The sequence below is a fragment of the Pseudopipra pipra genome, chromosome 12 (genome assembly GCF_036250125.1).
Source record: "Pseudopipra pipra isolate bDixPip1 chromosome 12, bDixPip1.hap1, whole genome shotgun sequence".
Lineage (NCBI taxonomy): Eukaryota > Metazoa > Chordata > Aves > Passeriformes > Pipridae > Pseudopipra > Pseudopipra pipra.
The window spans coordinates 6,150,552-6,175,149 of record NC_087560.1 but is presented as its reverse complement, the minus strand read 5'-3'; the positions used below and the strand labels follow the sequence as shown (position 1 = coordinate 6,175,149).

The 24,598-nt window shown below is 56.0% G+C and overlaps 1 protein-coding gene and 1 non-coding gene across 5 annotated transcripts in view; one reads left to right on the top strand and one right to left on the bottom strand.

Moving 5' to 3' along the window:
- Positions 1 to 15,881, bottom strand: part of LOC135420817 (SH2 domain-containing adapter protein F-like) — a 33,464-nt gene extending 17,583 nt beyond the window's left edge. The window contains exons 1-6 of one of the 4 annotated variants that reach the window (XM_064668696.1): positions 15,402 to 15,878; positions 8,199 to 8,328; positions 6,921 to 7,130; positions 5,249 to 5,386; positions 2,201 to 2,372; positions 1,804 to 1,923 (exon numbers count right to left, since the gene is read on the bottom strand). In XM_064668696.1, coding sequence (XP_064524766.1) covers positions 1,804 to 1,923; positions 2,201 to 2,372; positions 5,249 to 5,386; positions 6,921 to 7,130; positions 8,199 to 8,328; positions 15,402 to 15,878 — 1,247 coding nt within the window. Of the gene's footprint in view, positions 1 to 1,803; positions 1,924 to 2,200; positions 2,373 to 5,248; positions 5,387 to 6,920; positions 7,131 to 8,198; positions 8,329 to 15,401 lie in introns of all 4 variants that reach the window. The other 3 variants (XM_064668694.1, XM_064668695.1, XM_064668697.1) reach the window with 3 other exon arrangements.
- Positions 15,882 to 24,035: 8,154 nt separating this feature from the next.
- Positions 24,036 to 24,107, top strand: TRNAH-GUG (transfer RNA histidin (anticodon GUG)). Its single transcript has one exon. It is a non-coding gene; the product is annotated as a tRNA-His (tRNA).
- Positions 24,108 to 24,598: the final 491 nt, after the last annotated feature.

Here is a 24,598-nt window from a genome sequence, read left to right as displayed (position 1 = left end):
CCTGACAGGCAGCGTGGGGCTGCCTAGCCTGAACCAGCCAAGACTGTCACAGCAGGGTTAAGTCCTTCTGGCTGCCTGACCTGCTCCTGCTGCTCTCTCTTGTGCATATTTTTCTTTAAATCAGCACAAAAGAGCTTCAGGTCAGCATCAGGAGCTCTTTTCAGACCATCTCCTCAGCTGTGCCTCCTTACTCAAGGAAAAAAAAAGAAAAGTTGAAAAAAAAATAGAGCTGCAGACAGCCAGCTTACAGCTATATAAAAAGCATCCCAGGGGATTTTCCTTGAACAGACTCTACAGAGAAAGGCAGTGGAGTAAAAATTCTGCTCCCGAGGCTGTGGGCAAGGACAGGCAATGCCCAAGTAGCTCCTGGATGGGCTGCAGTGTCCCCTGGGGAGGTGGCACACTGCTGCACAGCCAGTGCTAGCCACCTGAGAGGAGCATTTTGCCACAAGGCTAAGGATGGGTGGCAAGAAGTAAGCGAAAAACCACCAAGAAATGGGTGACTGGCCTGTGGAGAGGTGATGGAAAGCCACCTTTGGTGATGGAATATCACCTCCCAGGCTCTCCAACACACATGCTGGCTAATGCCACTCACAAGGTGATGGTGACACCTCTCACAGCCTCAAATACAGCTCATCAACCAAAAGAAGCTGGTTCTCCAAAATGGCTCAAAATTAAAACATCAGTAAAAATTCTGACATAAAAAAAAGGAAAGGAGGGAGCTTTTCTGGAAAGGGTTGTTGGCTAATCTGAAAGCTCCGAGTGCAGAAGGAAGAAAGAATATTTTCAGTGGAACTTCTGCCCTGTTTCGGTGTGAAAGGCAGCAAAAAGAGTGAAACAAAAAAACATGGAGAGAGACAGAGCAATCTAATTCACAGTTGTGCCAGTGGGAAATAAACAGGGAGGCCAAAACCCCTGGGGAACAATGCAGGTAGGAGAGACCACTGGGGAAACTCAAAGTATATTGAGAAAAGCACAGGGATTCGAGGCCTCTTGTTGGGCAGAGATGGCTGAAGTGCTCCATAAATACTTGTTTCCCATCTGGCAGAACAGAGCTAATATGGCTGTCCAGCAGAAGGGCAAGAAGGTATTTGCTCATCCATCATCATCTTCAGACAGTAACAGCTTTGATTTCATGGGTTTGCACTGCCCCAGGAGCCAGGAAAGAGCTGGATGAGGAGCTGCAGCAATGCTTCACGCAATTTTGGCATTCAGGGAATCTGGAAAACTTGAGGAGGATGTGAAGAACCCCCAAAAACCCCAAGCAGAAGCCAAGCCATGCTGTAGGGATGAGGTGTCCCTGCTGGCAAACCAGAGCAGGGAAAACCCCCTTCTCTACAATGAGGCTGAGCAATGGCTTCAATGAATCTGTGGGCTGGGGTGGCAGGGATGGGTACCCACATTTCCATCTACAGCAGGATCACACGAACTCTCTTTTCCCATGAAACTAAACTACAAAAAAAGGGGGAACAAGAAGGCAGAGCTGAAAGTGGTAACCAGACACATTCAAGTGAGCAGTGAGGCAGATCATTTGATCCATCTGAAGGATTACTAGCACTGCCAAGGAAGAGCAGTGGGCCTCCAGATCTCCAGGCCTTCCCAAGAGATGCTTTTGCCAGACACCAAAACAGAAGCCTGTGCCACACCACAGAAAAGTGTGGACTTCATATTCCACCCATTTCTGACCACTTGTGGTCGAGAGTTACTCAGTCGGCATGGGCACAAGTTTACTCGGGGCACCCACCCACAGCACTGGGTCACCCCTGCTGTGGGTCCACGACCCCCCAGCCCCTGCTCACTCACTTCAAGGAGAGGGAGAAGTCGTTCTTGCTGGTCTCGCTGTTGCGCACCAGGTAACTGGCCTCCTTGCACAGCCTCAGCAGCGTCTCCGCGTCCGTCCGGCTGATGGCCCCGTGGTACCAGCTGGAGCAGGGAGAGGGATCAGCTGTGCCAGGTACAGAGCAGACACCCTAGGAAGGGCTCTGCCCTGGAAAAGCAGCAATGCCAGCACCCCGGGGACAGAGCGGGATGGGGGGGCACCACCGGGGTTGGGGGACAAGGGGCAGAGACAAACAGGCAGAAATGTGGGGCCGGGGACGAAAGGAAGAAGCAGGTCTCCCCAGGGGCTCCTCATGGATCCACAGGGATCCATGAGGCAGGTGGAGGGGTCAGGCAGCCACATGGGGCAGGCAGGACTCACCACTGGCTCTCCAGGGGTAGGGCAGGGTCAATCCTCTCCCCAACAAAGGGGCCGGGCTCAGCCATCAGCGTCTTCGTGCTCTTGAGGCTGCTGGGGCCGTGTCTGAGGGCAGCCCTGGCCTTCTCCTCCCTGCAGGGCGAGGTGCGGCCGTAGCCCAGCCCCTCCGAGGGACCTGCAAGACAGACCCATGTCACGGCTGGGGCAGGAACAGGCAGACAGGCCAGGTCCCAGCTTTCCCCCTGTGGGAAGAGCCAGAGACACTTTACATCACACTGGATTCCCTCATGCTGCCCCATCCACTTGTTCTAAGCAAGGGAAGGGCAGCTCTTGGGCTGCTACTCACTGCAGTGCCCAGGCTGGGTGCCCACCACACCAAGCCTGGGGCCAGGGTCTGAGCCCATGGAAAAATATTTCCAGGGAGGTTTCAAAAGCTCAGGAGGTTTTGCTAATGCAACCATAGATTCAGCAGCTGCGGCACAGAATTAAGTGAGATGCAGCAAGGAGAGGCTCCCCAATCTTGGGGGGAAAAATTAAATTAAAAAAAAAAGAGGAGGGGATAGATGGAGCTAAAGGGAGCAGACGGTTTGGAACCGATGGACACGTTTCTGCTGGCACAAGTAAAGCTGGGGTGAGAAAACAATTCCTTGAGGTGGGAAGGGGATATTTTGACTGCAGGTACCTCCCTGATGCAGCCATCTGCCTAGCACCAGCCCAGCCACGGCCCCTGCGCACCAGTGCCAGCAAGCACAAGGGACTGACCGAGCCGTGCCCTGGGGACCAGCCGCCCGCTGCCTGTTATTTCCACACAGGATGATTTCAGCATTAACAATATTGTTTCTCCCTCCTCACGAGAGTTCATTATTGCTCCCCGGCACCACCAGCCCCCTCGCACAAATTACTTATCGATCGGGCAGAGCTGCCTCGGTGTGGGACTGCGGGGGGCTGATGCTGTAGCAGCACAGTCACACTGCAGGTGGCCGAGACCAGGAGCTGCAGCTCCCAGGACAACTGGGATGTCCCAGACTGGACAACTTCCCTCCTCGCCATGCTTCCTGGCTGCTGGAGGGAGAGGCAAAAAATACCTCAGGAGGGATGTTTTCCTCTCTAGCAGGGCATCTAGCAGGGCATCTTCTAAGGTGGCTGTTTGGGCCCCACGCAGGCGAGCAGGACTCCACCCCTCAGCTCTGCGAGGAGGGGAAGGCAGCCAAAAGCAAACCCAGTCAAAATCCTCTGCAGCTTAGCACGGCTTAAACCCCCCTGAGCAGCAGCTCAGGGAGGAGGTGGTGTCCAGCATTAAGCCTTGACAAGCACTGCCTCTGCAGTGCTCTGGCTTTTCACAGGCCACATTCACCCTCGTACATCACACCCTGGCTTCAATTTCAACTCATCACCTTAAAAAATTGGGGCAATCGTTAAAAAGTCAGACAATCAAACAGCCCAAGTGTTTGCTGGCGGCACAAAGTCATTGCGTTACAGGCTCAGAAGAAATGCATTGCACCTGTCAGAGGGAGGCAGAAGCATGTGCATGATTAAACAGGATATTAAAAACAAGCCCTTAGGAGGAAGAAGACATCCTTCAAGACGTTCAAGTCACCCCCAGACAGGGGAAGTAGAAAATGAGACAAAACTCTGGCAAGATAAACTTAACACAACAAAGCAAGGCAAGTCAGGGGGAAAAAAAAAGAGACTCTGCGTTGCTAAACTCAGGAAAAACGACAAACTGATGTGTTCATCAGGAGCAAGATGCACATCAGAGCGACTGTGGGGATAATAAATGACAGGGGAAGAGAAGAGGCTGCATAGCAAAGAGATTAATTTTTCTTGACACCTGCATTCATTGCAGGAAGAGAATCAGGAAGTTCCCACCTGCCAAGACCTTTCTTGTTCAGGACTGATCTCAGCCTGCAGCATCCCTACAGATTAGGGAAATACCCAACACAGCCCTGGCAGAGCAGTCACTTCGCTCTGGAGTGTCCCTACTATCAGCAGCAAAATCAGCTGTCACCTGCAGCCTCATGCTCAAACCCACCTGGGAGGCAGCAAAAGCCACACTGGTTTTATTCTACAAAGCTCTGCAGAGACCTGGGTAACTGCAGATAAGGAAATCAGCCATCCGCACCTGGCACGTCGCGGTGCCCACCAGGACAGCGTTAGTGACGCATGGGCAGGCACGGCACGCTGCTGCTGCTGCAGAGGAACGGCACGCCTCGTGTCCCAGCTCCCCCCCGTAACAACCCCGTCGTGCCTTTCAGCACACTGCCCCCACCTAATGCTCTTGGCAAAATCCTAATCTACCACAGCATAAGAGCGAGGTCCTTAAAATATTAATAAAGGGTTAAAAGACAAGCAGCAATATTTGGCTTTCATAAGCGAGACTGCCAGCAGAGTCCAAGGGGGATTTGCCTAGGGGCTCTGTGCTCGGCACACACAAAAAAGCCTTCACAACAAGGCAAACCTGAGATGACAAAGTGTACCTGGGAGATTTGGCTGCTCAGGATAGCAAAAGCGAGAGCGGAGAATCCAGAGGGACCTCCTGCCACTGAGCAGCAAGGTAATAAAACAGCAGAGGAAACAGAGCAGCGCTAAATGATGAAGAGGGAAAAAAACAGCCCCAACTTCAGTGCGCTGGGACCTGAATTAGCTGCTAGCACACCTGTAAGGGACCTGGGCATTATGAGTTGCAAGAAAACATCAGCTAAATGCTCAGAACAGTTGTCGAGACAACCATAAAGGCAGCCATCAAACATTGGGAATTTGGAGGCAAAGAGGGGAGAACAAAAGAGACGGTACTAACTCTGCCGCCAAATAATCTCCTGCTGCAAGCAAAGAGGCACAGTAAAGCTGGAGAAGGTGCAGGAGAGGCGAGGACAAATGTCTGGTGTCCAGCACAGGACAACTGAAGGGACCAGGAGGGGCTGGGGGAGGGCAGAGGAGGAGGGTGGGTGTCTGGCAGTGCCCTGGGCAAGCCCTGAGGCGTGGCAGCGAGGCAGGGTCACAGCAAGTGCCGGCGTAGCCCCCCCAGGCACCCCCCTGTCACGCAAGACCCACCATTGGCGTCTTCATAGCTGTGCTGGCCGTGCTGCGGAGGGACGGGGGCACCGGCCTCGCCATCCGGGGGGCTTTCACCGCTGTCCAGCTGTCCCACCGGCGGGGGCCATGGCAGGTCTTTAATGACCTTGATTTCAACTGGATTGGGGGCAGGAGGGGGCGGGGGTGGGAAAGAGAGAGAAGGAGAAAGAGAAAGAGAGAAAGAAAGGGCTTAGAAAAAACCATCAGCAACACCAGAGGGCCCATGGAGAAAGAGAGCAGTTGTTGGGGGAAAGACCTGAGGACTAAATTCCCAGGAGCCTCATGTTAGCTTGGCCATCTCATCCCCTTCACAGCACCAAGTCGGAACAGGCCTGAGGCAGGGCACATTCCTGATGGAGAGACCCTGCTCCTCCATCAGCTTTTCCAGCCAATCCTCTCTGGGGCGTGGGGGAGGCTGTGATCACCCCATTACATATACATGTCCCTCAGAGGGACCTTGGCCAAACATCCCATTGCCATCTGTCCTGCCCATGCATTCATCTTGCCCTGGGGGCTTCCCAGCCACCCACAGGATCCACGTTTCCCTGCCGGGCACCAATGGGTTGCAGTCTTGTTCCGGTACCAAATGTCCACTAGCAGAGGTCCCCCCAAAGGGGGAATGGGTCAGCAGAGAGATTTTGGCATCACAGGAGGGGAAAAATATCCTCCAAGATACAGCAGGACCTGCTCTGGCTTCAGGAAAAAACAGGCAGCAGGTCCCAACATGGCCTAGGGCATGGCAACCTGATTCCCTCGGGACTCAGAGCAAGGCCTGAAGTGCCCTGGGCAGTGCTCATGTGCATCCACATGTGAGCCAGACCTGAGAACACACCACTTCCACCCAGGGACATGGAGCAAGGTGGCTCATCTGGCCAGATCTAGAGCACAGACACCTCAGCACAAACCCAGCCCAGCAGGGCACCATGTTCCGTGATGGAGCCCAACGAGCTGAATCCTTGGCACAGTGACCCCAGGAACAAGTAGACACTGTGCCATCAAACCCAGAACACACATCTCCAGCTTGCAGTGCTCAAACCCAAAAGGTGAACCACCCCTCGAGCCCAAATCTCCACATCTCTCTCTGCCAGCATCTCCACACAGCGCTGCCAGTCCGAGCGCCCTGCACGCCAGCTGCAGCAGACACACAATGCTGCAATTAAAATGCATCCTAGATAAGAGCGTGGCAATTAGCCAGCACCAGTGGAGGAGCCAGCACTAATGCACAGCATGGATTTCCTCATTACCAAACACAAACACAATCGATCCCGCAGCACGGATAAATAGGTCAGGGAGGCTGGACAAAGCCTGGCCGAAGGTTCCTTGGGGATCCTCCTGCTCCCAGGAAGGAGGGATCTGCTTGAGCCCAGGGCCGAGCCTCTCCCCTGCAATCCAAGGTTGGGGGTGTTAACTTGCACCAGAGGCTGTGATCAGTCAGGGCAGGGAAGAGGCAAAGGGAACCAAGGCAGTCCTATCCATCACTCTGCCCAGCCTGGCTCCCTGCTCAGAGAAACAGCTTCTGCAAGTGCACAAGCACTCTCTGGGCCACAGAAATGCAGACGCCAACACTACTGATCCCCAGAAGATGAAGGAACCCCAAGAATCCAGCTTCCCAAAAAGTGCTGGTTGCTTTATGGCTGCTCCCATCGCTCACCTGCGAAGGCTTTGGAGATCCGCTCCTTCTTCCACTCCCAGGGCTGGTCATACTCCTCTGGTGGCCGCTCGTCATCCTCAGGCAGCCGGGACTCCCTGGGCCTGGGGCAGGCCGGGCGCTCACTGTCCATGTCCAGCACAGGCTCGTAGGGAGTGTCGTAGAGGTGCAGCGGCCGGGCAGGAGCCTCCCGTAAGCCCTTCTGGCGGATCTCTGGCAGTAGAAGAGGGAAAAGACTATCAGCTTTCTGTTCAACACAGCCTGGCCACAGTCCCTGAAGCCCAGCTAAATGACAGGGCTCAATGTCACCCAGAGGTGAAATGGGATAGGGAGTGTCAGTGATAGACAAGACCCCCCCCCAAACCTTCAGCAAGCACCTGCCAAAAGCAGGGGAGCTGCTGGGCAGCCAGGGTCTGAGCAGTTCACAGCACTAAGATCTCCATAGTACATCATCATTCTAACTCCTGGGCAGCCCTGCAAAGCAGGATCCATGGGGACAGAGCATCCCAGAGCCTGATTTCCTGCAAGCAGCTAGGTTGGGTTTCTCCCCTGGACACCAGGGGAGTGTGGCTGGTTTAATAAAACGCCCTTCCCTCATGCAAAACAAAGTCTCTTCCACAGGCACAAGCAGCCTTTCCACTGCTTGCTGATTTTTCCAAGAAATACAGTGGTCTACTCCAAAAAGCCACATGAGCTTTCCAGAAACCACTTGCTCCAGGAAAACCACAGAGCTGCAAAGCAGAGCCAGAGCCTGTGCCTGAGCAGAGCATGGAGCGCACGAGCCAGCATGGTGATCCTGAGCACTGCCTTCAGGAGCACACGCTCCCACCTCACTGCCTTCCCAGCCCCAAACAGGCCCACTGGGGACCCTGCTGCTGCAGCAGACACAGCATGCTCTGGCCCAGTCCTAACAGAATTAAATAGCTCCCATATCCATCTTAGTTTTAAGCCAGATGCATGGAATGTCAGGTCTCTCCTGGCTCAGCCTGGCAAGTGGGGTCTCAGGGGGCAGCATCGCAGGGAGAGATGTGCCTGTATGGCCCAGGCAGCCTTTGAGTGCTCTGGCTCTGTCAAACCCAATGCACATGGATAAAAATGGGAAAATCTGCCTACAAAGTAGCTGTTCTCCATGGCAGTGATCGCCCAGGTTTGCCTTATCTGGGAGACCTGGTGCTGTCACAGGCTGCAAGGAACAGAGTACAGTGATGACTAAACTGAGGGAGTTTGCACGACCAAAGAGAGGTGCAAAGAGTGGCCTTTGCATGGAGCCTTCCGCCTTACCAGCCATCATCTTCTGGGCTTCATATGGCTCCATATATCCATCATTCTCAGTCACCTTCTCTAGCCCTGTCTGGCTACCTGCCACCTGCGCCGCATCGAAGGGATCTGCGTAGTCCTCCAGGACAGCCAGCTGGAAGAGGGGAAGGGTAGGAGAAGGGTTAGGGCAGTCCCTGCCTTTTTTGGGGGGTGCAGGGAGCTCACCACGAGCTCTGCTAGCAGCAGCCAGAGTGGCTGCCGGGAGCCCAAACCTGCATCATGGCAGCCCCCAGAGCAGGTGCTGGCAGCTGACAGCTTTCCAGGCACCGGCACTCGGCCATGGAAACGCTCCAGCCTTTGTCCCAAAAGCTGGGATGGAGCCAAGCAGAGCAGAAGGCAGCCTGGCCCCCTCCCTCACGATGGGGCTCAGCACTCGCAGTGCCCACGAAGACACCCAGCTGGGTCCTGGTGTGGTACAGGGCTGCTGGCAGGGCTGTACCCCCACAGCACACAGATCTCTATGTGCACACAGCCACATTTCCTCTCCCAAGGTGGAGCAGGGGCACAGATCCCAGAACAGGGTTGTCAGCTGGCACTGGCACGACTGGGAACTCACCGGTTGTTTTCCAGGGCGCCTCTGGGCATGTTTGAAGAGGTTTTCTGACAAAAGGGCTAAGAACAGCTTATAGCTTCCTCTCCGCTCCTTCCCAGGCCCCTGCAGCATCCCCAGATGCACCCCAAATAACACAAGACTGGGCTTTCCTCTGGAAAGCAGGACCAGGAGCCTCTCAAGTGCCATATCACAGGGATGGCACAGAATTCCCAAGGTCTGCACTTTCTAGTGAAAAGGAGACAATCCTGCAGTAGGATATGCAGCACGTCCCACAGCTCAATCCCTTCCAGCACTGGAGCCACATGTCTGCTCCAGTATCTCAGCAGCTTGCCGGCCAGGGCACCCCATCACATGATGCTGCAGTCCACAAGAAGCCTGGAGCTGTACATCCCACCTCCAGCCCCAAAGCCTGCTCCCAAGATGGGGCCAGGCAATACTTCCAACAGCATCCAAGTGCACCCAAGCACCTTGTCCACCCGGATGCAAAGCCCCAGCCTTTGTTACCACAACACAGGCTATGCAGATGTCCCACAGTAACAACCAATGTCCCAAACTGGCCTGGCGGCTGGTGGGATCACCACTTGGTGCCAGGCTCCATCCTCACTGCCACTCTGCCCCTGCTCCTGGACAGCCTTGGAGATCAAGGCTGCTCACACATTCCTCTGCAGCTCCAATAATCGGCTTAAAACAAAACACTTCTCCCTCCTTCCTGTGCAAAACGCCCAACAATAGCCTGTAGCAGCAAAACCCAGCAGGAAAAGGGAACAGGAACTGGAGCTGTAAACACCTCCATGCAGCCCCGAGCCTTCGCATCCCTATGAGCTACAGGAGGAACATGGTTCTCCGTGCCCGGCTCACCACCTCCTCCCTAAACATCCCAGCTCCCTGGGCAGCCAATGCAGTGGGGACCTGAGTCAGCCCTCCAAGTCTGGTCCCTCCATACTGGGGCACAAGCAAGCAGATCATCCCCAGAGCACACCCCGCCAGCCACAGGGCTCACAGCCACCCCGGGCAAGCAGAAAGGGGGGGCAGCAGATGCTCTCACCCCTTGGCAAGGCAGCAGCAGGACAGACAGCTGCTAGGGGCACCAGCTCTACCCAAGCCACAGCCTGGTGCCAGCGAGGCACCAGGCCCCTGGCTTTGCAATCTGCTCTCACCTTCATCATCCAAGGGACGATGTGGCATCGCTCAGGCCCTGCCAAGCACCAGGGACACCAAGGGGCAACACCAAGCCCAGGGGGCTGCAGCCCTTTGCTTGCCACCACCGGGGCAAAACCCCCCCAGGGAAATGCAAGCTGCTGGTGACTTTTGCAGCTGCTTGGTCACCAGGACCTGCTTCCCACCTGCTGCCCATGTGATCCCAAGGGCAGATCAGCAGTGCTGTTCCAAACACCTGGGAGATCCCATGGGCTGCTCCCACGCCTCAAAAGCTGCAAAGAGGTTCTCGCTGCACCACATCTGTGGAGCACAGTCCAGTGCCAGTGACAGTACCTTCACACAGATGCTCGTGTCAAGTGAGCTCATGTAGTGAGCCCCAGCCTCCTTACATACACAAATCCCCTAAAATGGCTCAATAGGCAAGGCAGGCAAACAGGCAGGACCATGCCCAACACTCACCCTTTGCAGAGAGCTCTCATGGCTTCGAGCATGCTGGGGACTGTGAAATGCGATTTGTTGACCCTTCTGGGCTCAAAAAGGGGTTAGCTGTCCATTCCTCCAGCCCCAAGCCCAACCTGCCCACATTCAAACCTGCCATGAACCCCGTGTTCCTAGATGCATTTTGCTAGACCTGGCTAGCTGCCGGTGCCAGTCCTGGACCCTCTCTCTGCCCCATACACACAGAGCAGCTTCAGGCAAGACAAGCCTGAGAGGCTCCCCTGCTTGCAGTAGTTGCTCTGTCAGAGAATCATTAAGGTTGGAAAAGTCCTCCAAGATCATCAAGCCCAACCTTATTTCCAAGCATATTCCTTCAGCATTTGGGTCTGGCTTCTCAGAAGAGGAACACATAAGCTTCAGCTAGCTCACAGAGTGGCCCCCACTCAGATGCCTCCAGGTCTAGAAAGCAGAAGATGGTAGAGAATCCTAACAGGTCTCTGTCAAGACCCCTAAAACTGGATATTTTGCTCACAGAGGGGTGCAGAGGCACTCAGAGAGACTATACAGGCTCTGCAGGCAGAGGATGTGGTTTGCTGGGCTTAGGTTGGACCCAGAGCAAATGGCTCACTGCCTCAAGGATGCCACTTCATAGGAGTGAGGTCTCCCAACTGTAGCATGCTGAGAACATAAACCCACCTGTTTTTTAAATGGTCAGATATTACAGCAAAAAGCCACAGAAAAGGTGGGGAGGCAATTCCTGTCTCCAGGAGCATCACAACCTCGGTATGCACAAGCAAGCCATGAGCCCCAAGGCTGAGGGGTTGGAGGCTCCAGCCAGTGCCAGGAACGGGGCAAACAGTAAGGATCACACCATTGCTGGGTGCAGCCTAATGCCCTTGCACGTGGAGCCGAATTAGGGTTGCCCAGGAAACTGCATCTCTGACATTTCCTAAGCATGCACGGCTCTCAGCAGCAGCCATAGGACACACAGCTGCTCCCCAGTGCAGGAGAAGGCCACAGCTGCTGGCAGGGCAGCTCCCAGGGTGCCCCAGGCTCTTCCACTTCGGTCAAAGGCCAGGCATTTCCATGCTTTGCTTGTGCTCCATGTCACAGAGGATGCTGCTGACCACCTGCTGATCCTAGTGCCTGGGTACGGAGGCATCGCCTGCTCATACACAGCACAAGCTCTGCAAGATTGGAAATAATTTGGGTGCAAAGCAAAAGCCTGACTGCAAAGCCACCACCCCAGGGCAGCTCTTGGTGCAGACTAATCCTTCAGGGAGCAGCTGGGCACTCCTGGCATCTGGACACACATCCTGCTTGAGCATAGGAGTGTTTTTCAAACCATGTGTTATCTGCCATAGAGTGTTATCTGCCCAGAGAGCTATCTGCCATGGCAATGCACATCCAGATCCCTGCTGCAGTTCTGAGGCTAGTCTCACTCTATTATTTATGCCAACAATAAGAAAAAAAAAGAAAATCAAAGGAAAATTAAGGTGAAGAACCAGATCATCACTGGGCTCTGGCAAATGGCTGCAGTAAAAACGCTGCCCGCCAGTGAAGGCAACAGACCACAGCTCTCTAAGAGCATTCACAGTTCAGACACTGAGATCCCTGGGCAGAGCTGGGGCTCTTCACCCCATCTTGCCTAGAAACATTCTACCTGCCCCCACAAGATGCTCCACTCTATAAAGAGGTTCCCAGAGAGTATCTTGGGAGATCCTTCACTTTAAAAACAAGTTTCTCCTGGACATAAAGCGCGTTTGGGGTCCCCTCAGGAGATTGCTGGGTTTAACCAAATTCAGTTCATTCTGTCAGGTGCAAAATTCCCCCAGTTTTACACATCTGGCAGCTTGGCTTTTGGTAGGTGCCGAAGCCAAACCCAAAAGTAAACAGAGCACTATCTCCAAGAAGGGTCTGGTCCGCAGCCCACGGGGCACAGCTGGGCCAGGCAGGGAGCCCACGGCTGCACTCGTGGCACGGAAGGAGGGAGCAGGGGGTGGACAGCACGGCATCGCGTAAGATGACTCAGTTCAAGGAGGCTCTCACAGGAAAGACACACGCCCAGGAGCTTCCTGGCCGGCCGTTCCCACACCCTGCGGCACTGACCCTGCACTCACAGCAAGAACGGTAGCAACCGGTCCTGGCGGGCACAGGACAGAGATGTCCCCAGGCAGATCCTCAACACCATCCTCAAGCACGCTGTCCCCGAGGTTCAGGTGTCCACATGCAAGAAGGTCCCTCCTCGCATCTTTCCCCACAGCACCCCAGTGCTCCTTGTGCCTAATCCAAACAGGCAGAGAAGACACCTTCAGGGCATCCACCTGGCTCAGGTGAACCACACAGAGCCAGTCCGCTGTCCACTCTGTGGGGAAGGGCCTGGCAGACCAAGCAGATGGAGAAGGATCTGTGCTGGTCCCCACCATGCCCAGCAGGGTTTGGAGAGCAGTAGGAGCCATTGCAGAGCTCACTCTAACGTGTCCCCACAAGATGCTGCAGATCCCACACAAGGTGGAAAGATGTACCGGCTCATGCTACAGCAGTGAAGCATCGTGCAGCCCAGGCAGGAAGGATGCCACTGCCAAGATGTTCCTGCCCTGTCTTCCATTCTCCTGAAGGGTCACGCCAGCTATAGCAGGCACAGGGCTCCCAGGGAACATGGTCAGCCCCCAGCCTCAACCCAGTGCCCATACTGCAAACCACACAGCCTCAGCCAAACCACTGAACCAGGAAATGGCGGCTGCTCCTTCCACTTCTGTCCATCATCATCATCATCCCCACTCAGAAGGACTGCACATTTTATTAGAGTGATTTTCACCATCAATCATTAACAAAAACCCTCTCTGCTCCAGCAGCCTCGCCTGTACCCAGAATTATACTTCTCCTTCATCTCCAGCCTCGCCACAACCCAAGGCTCACATCTGTGGGTCTGGAGTCCCAGTCCCTGCAGCAGGCAGGGAACAGTGCCCACCGCCTCTTCCTTAGGCGTGGGAGCACTGATCCCCCTGCACAACCATCATCTCAGCAGAGGCTCCAGCCCAGCCCCAGCATCCCTTCCCTGCTTCAGAACACCTTGAAATCACCAAAAGCAAGGGTCACAAGCAGCAGTAACCCTCCAGCAGGCACCTCCATCCTCCTGCACCACCTCCAGGAAGAGCCACCATGATGTTGGAGCAGCTGGGGAACCCTCCCACCACTCAGCCCAGCACCAAGGCCAGCAGATGGGAGCTGCAACGGGCATATCAGCCCAACAGAGATGCTCCACGTGGTGGATGTTCCCTGGATCCTCCAGGGGAACTATTTTAATGGAGAGCTGCATTGGAGCTATTTTAATGGAGAGCACTATCAGCGCTCCAGCTTCACCCAGCCTCTGGAGTTCTGCCTGGATGTCCATCACATATCAGGAAACCTCCTCCCCAGAGAGGCACGAGGGAGATCAGCAGTAATCTAATCACCATCTATCTTGGACAAGATCAAGGATCTTCTTCAGCCCAGCGCTGTTAGCAGGGTTTCCCCAAACGTATCCCCGCTTCTGAGTTTTCTCTAAACTTTCCAGATTCTGCCCAGCCTTCAGATGCCCAAACAGCCTGGCTGTACCTGTCAGTAGTCCCTGCTTCCCGCAGCTCCTGCTCACCCCTTTGCATATCACAGCCTGAGTCCCTCCTATGACAACCACCCGCTCCTGCTCCCTCTGATCCCGCAATGCCTGTTCCAAAGGAAAAACCATTCCAAGTCAGCAAACCACAGCACCACAGTGGCACCTCAGGTCCCTGCTGCCAGAGCCTCCCCCTCCTCTGCTGCCCACTGCAAGCAGTTTACACAGCTCAAAAGGGGGGCTCTACTGGGCCCCTCTGGAAACCTCAAAAAAGCAATCAGTCAGCACGAGCAACTTCCAGAGATCCACCAGCAACAAGTTTTTCTATCTGCTTAAAACACTCCCGAGCAGATTTTGCTTGGTGCTCATTTCACCAGGGCCACGGATGGGATCACTGACTGTATCCACCATTCCCTCCGCCAGCCAGCCAGATCTGCAATCCCGTCGAGTTCGCCTGACAAGCCCCGTCTTGCAGGCGGCAGCGCTAGCGGGCACTAATTACCCCTCCTGCCTTTATTTGCGCAGTCCCCGCATCAGCCTCTCCGCCAAGGGAGAGAGGTTCGGCACCAACGGCCGCAGCCCCGGCTGGGTTTATCCTCCACCAGGTCCTTGTGCCACTAACAGCCTGCCTCCCCCCACGGGGGTCTTCTCCCAGTCTCTTGCCTCTCACCGGGGATGTTTCTCGCCTCCTTGCCAGCGCCGGGAGCGCCAGGCTCTGCTCTCGCCCCGGAGCAGCCGGCGGAGAGGCGGCAGACAAAGAGGCGCTGAGGCTCCCTGACAAAGCAGCTCGGCAGCTCAGAGGGCTCGGCCGCCGCCGCTGGCACGGGCACCCGGGCACGGGGGCACAGGGAGACCCGCGCCGCCGGGCACGGAGCGCTGGGAGGCCCAGGAGCATCGGCCCCAGCATCGGAGGCCACCGCAGACGGTCCTGTGCCGCTCGGGGCCTTTCCAGGCTGGAAGGTCTTCACCTCCGTAGAGCACCAAGCACTTGGCTGCAAAGAAACGGCACGAGGGGAGGGCGAAGGTGGCCGACAACTCCGCGCTCTCGCCCCTCGGCGAGCGCGCTTCCTGATGGGGCTCCCACCTGCCTCCCGCGGGAGCCGCAGGAGGACCCGGGGCCGTCCCCGTCCCCGCTGACGTGTGCCCGGCATGTCTGTGCTGCCGGGCCACGGGGGGACTCGGCACGGGAGCCCCGCGGAGCCTGGCCGTGACCCCCCCCGCCTCTGGTACTCGAGGATCCTAACCCTGCTCCTTACTGTGGGTGCCAGGGGTCTGGCAGGATCACCGAGGGCACCTCCGTGACCGGGGCGCTCCACCTGCCCCGGGGGTCCTGCTCGGCTCCTCACGGCGGGGTCACCCAGGGCATCCCCCGTGCCAGCGCACCGCGGGGAGGGCGGCGGGGCGCCCATGCCCGGTCACTCACCTCCTGCGGCGGCTCGTCGGGCGGCTCGGGGCCGGCCGGGGGTGAGCTGGGGGCGGCGGGCACCAGCGGCGGCGGCGGGGGGCTGGCGGGCACCTTCTCCACCGCCTCCACCTTGATGAGCCGGTGCTTGGGCGAGACGTAGCGGGGCCCGTCGGGGGCGGCGGCGGCGGCGGGTGGCGGGCCGCTGTAGGGGTCCTCGAAGTCGCGCTCCTTCTGCAGCCGGTAGGCCGCCACGATGTCGGGCTGGGCGGCGGCCAGCGGCTCGGCCGCGCCCCCGGGCGGCGGGGGCGGCTGCGGCGGCGGCCCGGCGCGGTAGTCGGGCTTGGGCGGCGCGGGGGGCGCGGGCCGGGCGCTGCGGAAGCCCAGGTGCTCGCGGAGCCAGCGGGCCATGGTGCCCACGCACTGCGGGGCCCCGCCGGCCCCCGCCCCGCCGCCGCCGCCGCCGCGCTCCGAGCCGGCCGCTCCGCTCAGCAGCATCGGCGCCGGCGGACTGAGCGCGGCGGCGGGGCCGGGGGGGCCGCGGGGGAGGCGGCCGGGGGAGGCGGCCAGTGCCACCTGCCGGAGCGCCGGGTGCGGGGCCTCCCCCGCCCCGCCCGCGCCGCGGCCCCGCGCCCGCTCCCCCCGGCACGGACCGGCGCGGCCCTGAACGCGGCCCGGCCTCCCCGGCCCGCCTCCCCCGGGGCCCGCCCCGCTCCCCGCCGCCTTCCGCCGCGCCCGGCCCGCGCCGGCTCGGCCCTCCCCGCCGCTCCGGGCCGCCCCCCGCGCTCTCCGCTCTGTCAGCGCGGCCTCGGGCGCGATCCGGCCCCGGCGCTGCCCCCCAGACACCCCGGGGCATCCCCCGGCGCCGGGAGAAGGGACACCGGGGAGGCGGCCAGCGAGGTAGAGGCGACAGAGGGTCCCTCGTGGAATCACAGTGTGCCCTGAGCTGGAAGGGACTCGCGAGGGTTATCGAGTCCAACTCCGCGGTGCAAACCCGCTGCCTGGGAGGTGTTGGTGGGACCAGCCCCTTGCAGGACCCCCGGAGCAGATCGCTCCAGAGAGTCACTGAAACAGCCACGAGGCTGGCACTGCGGGAAGGAGTGAGCAGGGACAAGGCAGCGAAGTGCTTCGGCAGAAGGCTGAACCCAGGCTGGATGTGCATGGACATCGGGGCGACCATGCAAGGCTGATCTGCAGCACGTGGGCTGGAGGACATCCCCTGGGATGCAGCAGGAACGGGGCATTTGGAGCAGTGTGTTGGAGCATGGCTGCAAAGACCGACTTGGTCACAGCAGCAAACAGCACGGTGACACACATTCTGACTGTTCCCCCTGCACGCACAGCCATCACCAGCCACCATCACCCTGCTCACCCACCACCCAGGACCAACTGTGTACCCTCCCAAGCCCAAGCAGCCACTCTGTGCAGCCCTGTCTTCTGACCTACACCCCCGAATCCTTCCATCCCTTCCTAAACACACACCATTCACTAAAACCTGCTCACAGGCTGAATCCCCAGAAGGATATGAAGAGAGAAGGGGGCCAGAGATAGGATGCTCCAAGAGCGAGACCTCTGCAGAGGTAAAGCAATGCAGAGGCATCCAGTGAGCAGGGATAGATGCCACGGTGTGTTCCTACATGTCTTCACACTGTGAGCCATGCTGCAGCCTCACTGTGGGGCCAGATGTTGGGATGTGGCTGTCAGGGTGCTTGCTGCTGGGAGGAGAGGATGGCTGGGGACAGAAGCTTCTCGTGCTGACTTCCTTCCTTCCAGCCCTGTGCAGGAGGAGAGCGGGGATGGGGCTGCCATGGAACTGAGCCTCCTGTGCCAGCCTGGCATGGCACATGCCCAACACATGCCCAGGGAACCCACCAGGTCCCAGGTTTGCTGAGTTATTAAGCACACTCCTGCCCAAGAAACCCAGACAGATCCCCTGGGTCCAAATGGACACCAAGGGAGCTTCCTCCCTAGGGAGAAGACAGCCATAGCACACACTGGAAATTTCAAAGCATAGGGAATGCAAGACACAAAAGGCATCAGGAGGGGAAAAAAGCATCTGCCAGAAACAGAGTGATCACCAGGCATTGTTTGAGGTCTAGCAGCAGACCTCAGTCCTGGCAGATGGGGATGATGAGGTTGTTATTAAAATGCAGAAAAGACAGAGATTCTCAATAAATCTGCCTGTCCAGCATTTGGAAGGAAGCAGGATGCAGGGCTGATGGCACAGAAATTGAGAGCACTTCCACCCTCTGTCAGTAACCAAGGAGGATGTTCAGCAACATCTGTCGGAGATGGCTCTTGTTAAATCCTCAGGCCTGGAAAACACACGCTCAGTGTCTCCAGAGAGAGAACCAAGGAGGGATCAAGCTTGTAGTGGTGTTTGTTTTTTTTAAATACTACCATACCAGAGAAATTGCAGAGGTTTTTCCTTCCCATCCGGTCCTGGCACATCCCTCACATCCCTCCCTCCTTGGAGAGGCAGCTGTGCCAAGGCCATGCTGGGATCCAATGAGGGCCTGTGGTCTGAGCTCACGAAGGACCCAGCACCTCCTCACCATTTGCTGGGCCTGTTTCTCTTCCAAACTGGCCCAACATAGCCCTGTTCTCTGATCTGTGCCCCATGGGACATCACCTTCTCACCTCAGGCTTCAGCAGAGCTAGGAGAGGCATCAAGATCCCTGGTCCCAGCTGAGCCCTCAGATTTGAGCTTCCCTTGGATATTGGTTTCCCCTGGACATAACTACCTAGGCAGCAGGGCATCAGGTGATGAGAACTCATCTGATGTGGGAGCCCCCTTGGGAGCCTCCTTTGTGCTTGGGGACCTTTAAGGAATCTCCAGAAGGAGTCCAAATGAGCTCCTTATGCCCTGCATGGCTTGGCACAGGCACGAGCTGCTCATATTTTTTCTACAGTCACAACGAGACCCTGGTGACATCCCTCCACTCGCAGTGGTTCAGGTTTGAAGGAGCAGTGACAGATTTCTGCTTTCACACCATCAAAGCCAGGCTCCATCTGCAGCTTGTGCTGCAGCTGATGCTGCTCCAATCCCAACTGTTTACACGCTCCATATCTGATGCACACTGGGCCCCAGGTCTGATGCCTGCATGATAGAGACTGTCCCCGATACCACAAGGGTGACCACAATGCCTCTCTGCCTGTGAGTCACCGCGGCTCACGGTGACAGATGGCTGTCACAGCATCGCGGGTGTAGGGACTGGCGGGGCACAGGGGCAGGACTGGCAGACAGGAGAGGATCGGGGAGCACACACTGCACCACTCGTGTGCCAGACTCCACATTTCAGCTGCTCTCTTGCACAGCTGTGGTGGGAAGCCCCACCAGGTGGGATGTGCAGCCCTGGCACTGCCCACAGCCCATGGAGCCCCCAGCAAGGAGGGAAGGATAGTGATGGAGCCGCTCACACACAGTCATCAGGTGGGAAGAGAACAATCCATGGCTGCAGAGGAGTGATTTCTGGCTCACTCTGATGGACCACTGGACTAGGGGAGGCAGAAGGCCTTCTGCAGTGGCCTGCAAGCACACAGGGGTGGCCCTCTGCACTGGGAGCTCTGCTCCCACCCTCTGCTCCACCTCTGAAGGGTCCAGGAGCTCTTCGCTGAGACCTCTGGGCTGGTTCTCACAGCATGGCCCTTCCTCTCACCAAAGGCAGCAGTAGCTGCTTGCCTGGGTAAATCCAGGCAGGTCGGAGCACGCACCAGGAAGAAAAAGCCAGGCAATGTCTTCCAGGCTCCTGCCAGCCCAGCAGAGAGCTGTGTGTGTCCTCAGCCCTTGTCTGTCCCCCTGAGCCCAGAGAGCTGCTTTGGCTGAACCCTGGTGCTTCTGGTGCTCACTTGCAGCTGGGGACAGGAGCCCTGTTTGTCAGCCAGGCCAAGAACAGGAGACAGGACCTTCCCTGGGTTTAGGAGGGCTCATGCCACATCGTCCTGGTAAACCTTCTCCTCCAGTTTAACCCCGGGTGGTGTGGGCACAGCCCAGCATCCCCCAGGCAGCAGCTTCCGGTGACTCAGAGGAGAAGGTCTCTGCTCCTGCACACTCCCGGATGACTCACCCCCAGGTAATGTGGGGGCTGAATCTGACACTTGCCAGCGTATCACTTGAGTCAGGCACTGGGTTGGCTGCTTCCCCTGATGCCAGCATCTCCCCTGACTTGCCAGGGAAGCCTACAGCTCCTTGAATCTCCAGGTATTTCTTCCACAGCTTCAAATAAAAGCCATTCCCAGGAGCTTTGAAATGTCTGTTGGTGACTGCAGCTCCTTCCCTTCCCAGGAGCACCCCACATACACCCTGTTGTGCAGCACAGCAGGGACCAGGAGGATGTCACCTTTGCCAGGTGAGACCCCAACTTCCCTCAAGGTCTGGGTACAGCAGGAGACGCAAGGACTGGAAGGTGGCAACTGTGACACCAGAAATGCTTCCTGGCAGCCAGGGAGTCCCAGACTGATAAATGACACATCTGTTCTCTGCAAATGAACAAAAATTGGCACACGAAGGAGGAAACTGGCATCGTTAGGGGACAGATGGATAAATATGACATAGTGGGGAAGAGTCGACACAGCTCTCTTGCAGCGAATTTCTTTTTTCAAAAGCTAGTGGCTTTCTTGGAAAAAGCCAGCAGGCCCCTGAGGGTGATCCAGCAGAGAGAGGTTCCTGCGTTTCCACACGCAGGTCCTTTGATGAGATGAGGTCAGTGGCAAAATCTGCAATAATATTGAATTAATCTGGATACTGCAGATGCATGCTAAGAATTGCAGGAGGACTTTGAGAGGCTGAGCAACTTGGCAATGAAACGAGACAAAAGCCAGGGTCAGGGAAGTGACACAGATGGGAAAACCAAGCCCAGGCTCATGTCTAACGTGATGGGCTCTGGGACTGGGAGATCTGACAGTCTGTGAAACTGTCCCCTCAGCACTCAGCAGAGGTCAAAACTGCAAAACTCTCCGTCAAGCTGATAGGAAGGGTGAGGAAAAAGGAGAGATGGCATCGGAGTTGCCACTGTTCCCTGGTCAGTCCCAGCCTGTGTGTGATCCTTGTTCCCCCTTCCCTAGGATACAGTGAAGCTAGAAAATGTGCAGAGAAAGATGACAGGATGATCCAAGGCCTCTGCACATGGGGTACGTGAAGGGCCAGGGATCTTTGGCATGGAAGAGAGACAGCTGGGGTCACAAGACAGAGATCTGCATGGCTGGGGGAGTTGGGGAGAGACAGGAATATCAAGGATAACGCAAGGAGGAGACAGTGCACAGCAGCTCTCCTTGCTGGGGGCCACTGCAGATGCTACGTGGTTTAGGAACAAGACCAGACAAATCCACAGAAAAAAAATCCCTAAACACAAACACATACTAAATACAAGGACTGGCACAAGGAGCCTTGTGAGTATTTATTGTGTCCATGGGAAGTGTTGCAACACATTTGCACCAGGAGGCTGTCAAAGCCTGGGCAGGATACGCTCAAAGCATGTGCTTTTACCAAATGGAGCAAATTCCTGCAGACACTTTTTGCAGCTCCTCAAACTTTCTGTCAAAAAAAATCATTATGCAGTTGATGGTATAATGGAGGCCATGCTAATTGACCAAAAGAAGAGGTGACAACTCGCTGAAAGACATCTGCCAGCTCAGAGCCAGACCCATCGGTCATCGCCTCAGCCACGCCGAGCCCGGTCCCTGACTCTGCCCTCGGCACTGACAGCCCTCTGCACGTCACAACTGCTCTCTGATGCGATCTGTTATTTCATTAACACTTCAACGAGGTGTAGAGAGCCGTGGGGAGCTTCATTTCCACAAATCCAAGCGCAGCAACCCGGAGACAGGCCAGCAAGAGAGCTGGGTGACAGAAACGAGAGAAAAATTACTTCAGGACTGACACCCAGAGGGTAAAAAATGCTTCTTTTGCTGACAAATTCCAGGTTTGAGGGAAATTTCCAAACAGCCACCATGTAAACTCTTTGATGTTATTTTTTTTACTGCAAAATCATTTTGCGTGGGCTCAAGCCCCAGAGAGCTGAATTGTCCCTAGTCAGTGCCCATGGAGACAGGGGAACCAAGACACAGCATCTCCCTGCAGCTGCCTTCAGTATTTCCCCAGCAAAACCAGGATCATGGCAGGAAAACCTCATGACAGATGCTGTGGCAACAGCTCTATTATATCATGCAAATCACATGGCCTCATCCAGCCACCCCCTTCCACACTCTGCCCAGCCAGGCAGATGCTCTCAGGGCTCCAACCATAGCACAAATTTAATCCCTTTATTGCTGGCCCTCTCTGGGGTTTTATTTGCTCCTACCAAGGGGGTTTGACCCTGCAAGGGCACAGCAGTGTCCAAGTGGGATAAAATGCCTGAATTCCTCCTCTCAATGAACAAAGGAAGCAGGACCAGCTGGGAGAGCACAGATCTGAACTCGATAGCAAGTGGTAAAGTGGAATTGATTGGAGCCGCCTGCACTCATCGATCTGAGGCTGAGAAAACTAAGGAGCTGGAGTGTTTGCAGCTCAATCAGAGTGACCTGCTCATGGGGGCCTATGCTGTGGGGCTGGCAGGGGACCTGAGTGCCCCGGGAAAGTGTTAATGGCAGGTTTGATTAATCCAGCTGCAATGGCCATGTTCACACAGCTGGGTCCTTCTCCAGACAGACTCACTGGCTTTACATTGCCTGTGGGGTGTGAACCACCCCTGCATCTCCTTATATCTCTTAATAGGGCTGTCATCAGCCATCAAGAAGATGGGCTCAGTGGACAAGAGCAAAACAGCAGCCATTCCTCCTATGGAGACAGGATCAATTGCTTTTGCCACCAGCCCAGTGTCTCTGAAAGGACTGAGAGGCAGAAAATGAAGGAGAACTGGGAGAGGAGCTTAAGAGGTGCAGAGGTGAGGGCTGGCAGGCCACCTGGCAGCACGTGGCTGCCTGTTTTCTGCCCACTCAGCAGCACGAAGCTGGGTTAAGAGGTGGCTGTGTGAAGGCTGTAAATCCCTGCATCCCTGCGGCAGGAGAAGGCTCCTGCTGTGCACAGACAAAGGGAGAGTGAGAGCTGGGCCTGGCAGCTGGAATCAGGCATCAGGCAGGGCACATGGAAATGTTTATCTAGAGCTGTAGGGTGGCTGGTTCTCCCCTGCAACACTTTTGTCATGTCCCATCTTCAGCTGGGTGCTGGCCACAGAATGAAAGGGCTCAAGAAGTTGCTCCAGATTCTGTGTTCCCCTGGACAGCACACACATTTTGGTGACTATTTTCTTTGATTTCTGAGCGTTGGAGCCAGGCAAGGCAATCCCAAAACATAACCTAGCAGAAAATCAGTCTGTTATAGCCTGTTTACTTTCCCTTCCAATCTTCTTACTGGCAGAATGGAAAATGTCCTCTGAGGTTCAGGCTTTAGAAGAACTGGGACCATCTCATGTGCTGTTGTGGGCTCATAAAGCCTCTTGAGAGCATCACAGCTGAACACTCACCTCAAGAAATGCTCAAGTCCTTCTCTTTCAGTCCTTGGTGCATATCTCATGAGCTACAATCACAGAATGGTTTGGGTTGGAAGAGACCTCAAAGCTCATCTCATTCCATCCCCTGTCATGGGCAGGGACACTTTCCACTAGACCAGGTTCCTCCAAGCCCCTTCCAACCTGGCCTTGAACACTTCCAGGGGTGGATGTGGTGCAGGGACATACCCCTGCACAGCACAGTTGTAGAAGACCCCTGCCTCTCTCTGCACCACCCCCCCCCACGGGAGGTGCATGCGTAGGACAAGCAATGAGCTCATGGCACACGCGGGAGCCGAGTTTTCTGTGCCCGGCTCTTCCCAGGGGATGAATCATTCGGGCCATCCCAGCGCCTTGAAGTGCTGTGATTGCTCTAAAAATATTTTCTGTCAAGAAATCCTTTTGATCCCAAGTGTTTGGAATTCTTTGTGTATCTGTCAAAATGAAAGAGCCTTTAATACTGGGAGCAGTGGGGAAAGCAGCGGCAGTGGTGAGGACAGTCATTAACTACTGATGTGTGTTCGAGCAGGGGGAAGGAGCAGCCGCGGCACAGACTGATCCCTGCTGCTGTTTGGGCGCAAGGACCATTTCCTTAGTCCCTCTCTTCCTCTGCCGTCCCTTTGTGCCCCGTAGTTCGTTAATCCTGTGGTCGGGAGAAACTTTACTCCCTGAGAAACACGCGGGGGGGTGAGAGGTGGGGTTACGGGGTGGGGAATGGGGTTGCCTGGGGACACAGCGAAGGCGGAGATGAGGGGTGGGATGAGGGGAAGGGTCGGGTAAGAGCTGGGGGGGGTCAGGGTGCAGGCTGGAAGCAGGGTCAGGGTCAGAGTCAGAGCAGGGAGCAGGGCCAAGGGCAGCGGGTGATGGTGAGGGGGTGAACGCCGCGGCTGAGGTGGAAGCCGGGCCGACACCGGGGGCTGCGACTGGGAGAGGCTGAAGGGCGTCAGCGCACGGGGGCCAGCCCGGGCCGAGGATCGCAGGGGCGGGCGCAGGGCGGGGATCTGCCCCGGGCCCCTCACGGGCTCCCCCGGCCCCCGCGGGGCGGTCCCGAAACGCGGCCCCGGCGCTGCCCCCGCGGGAAGGCCCAGCTCGGCCCGGCCCCGCCGCGCGTCACCGCCGACAGCGCCAAGAGCCGCCGCGCCGCCCCGCCCGCCCAGAGCCCCGGTAGCGCGCCGTGATCGTATAGTGGTTAGTACTCTGCGTTGTGGCCGCAGCAACCTCGGTTCGAATCCGAGTCACGGCATCGCCCGGCGGTACCACGGCACACGGGCTCGTCTTTTGCCGCGGCTGCTTTGGCTCATTACCTAAATTTAATTTCATTATTATTTTACTATTTCTTAACTTTTATTTATTTATATTCATTCTTATCTTTGTTTATTTTTATTTTTCCTTTTTTATTTTATATCATATTTCATTTTATATTATTTTTCCATTTAAGTATTTTGTTATTTTATTATATTTACTTTTATGTAATCCAATTTTTCATTTTATTTTTCTGTTATATTTTACTACTATATTTTTCTATTACATTTTATTATATTTTTCTTAATTTAACTTTTTAATCTTTATTTCAATTGTACTCTGCGTGTCTTTTCCTTTTTCCTTTTCTTTTCGTCTCATTTTGTTTTATTCTTAATATTAATTTTATTATGTTACGTATTATATCTCATTTAATGTTATTTTATTTAATTTTATGGCAGTTTATTTTGTCTCCCGTCACTCCTCTCCCTCTCC